Raw genomic sequence first — 1,023 nt, 5'->3', positions numbered from 1 at the left:
ACTCCCCCCACAAAAATGCGGTTCGTCGTCTGAAATGCACCGTAGGGAGCCCCATAGATTTGTCCAGCAAAATAGTGCAAATAAGAGATTTATCAAACAGGATAATAATACTTAAAAAAAAAAACTCTGTTATTCAACAAAGAAAAAACAGTATCCTTACAATGAATCCATGGTCTTATACATCACTTCTGTCCCACTGGATCCCTCATCTGATGATGTATTCATGGTTTCGGTATTTGTGCTGTCGGATTCAATCCCACGTTCAATCTCCTTTTCAAGACGTTCAATGTATTTTTCCCCACGCCCGCGGACGTCGTTCGGATGCAGCTTGATACTGACAACTGTCGGACGTCCTTTTGCGTCGCGTCTGCAGACTTCTGTCTTTGGAGAAGTGGATGATGTAAGACCCAGATAAATTACAACATCAGCATTGGGAATACCAGATTCTGCGTCCTCAGTCGTGGGTATGAGTCCTTTACAGGTCTTATAAAAAACCCTGTCACCTTCATCCATCACCCTCAGCTTCCCACTGACGCGCTTAACCAAGAGACGATCAATAATTCGTCTGACAGCACCATACACGGTGTTCCTGAAGAATCCAGGAGTATCATCGACATTTAAACTCCCAAGTTGATCACAGATTTTGAAGTCATAAGTCGGATTCCACATTTTCAAGAAAACCCAATATACATTACTGGGTCCCTGGTGGTGATCACAATTTTGTATATCGTCAACCATACCATCCCCGTTTACAGCAATACGAAACGGTTCCCACCCCCCCGGCCGGTATTTATCCCTCCGGTAAGGAGCAATATATGGAGTATGCGAAGTCCTTATCGACTCTTTGGTCGGAATAAATGCACTGCCGCCGTAGGCAACCCACAGCAATAACACCACTGCGCACAGCAGGCCACGCATTTGGATGACTTTGATCATTCGCTCACAAACTTGTTTGATTGTGTATATCTACGAAACCACATAGAAGAATAACAACAAAAGAAGGAAGACACGCATAGAACAAAA

At 43.8% G+C, this 1,023-nt stretch overlaps 1 protein-coding gene across 1 annotated transcript; it reads right to left on the bottom strand.

The window, feature by feature from the left end:
• Positions 1–156: 156 nt before the first annotated feature.
• On the bottom strand, positions 157–918 carry TM35_000521300 (uncharacterized protein; the record flags this gene model as incomplete). Its single annotated transcript, XM_029030672.1, has 1 exon — positions 157–918. One exon carries the CDS (start codon positions 916–918, stop codon positions 157–159), a length of 762 nt encoding a protein of 253 aa, XP_028878052.1.
• Positions 919–1,023: the final 105 nt, after the last annotated feature.

Source organism: Trypanosoma theileri (genome assembly GCF_002087225.1).
Source record: "Trypanosoma theileri isolate Edinburgh chromosome Unknown TM35_Tth_52_V1, whole genome shotgun sequence".
NCBI lineage: Eukaryota > Euglenozoa > Kinetoplastea > Trypanosomatida > Trypanosomatidae > Trypanosoma > Trypanosoma theileri.
Note: the sequence above shows the minus strand (reverse complement) of the source record. Positions and strands in the feature narration are given on the sequence as shown.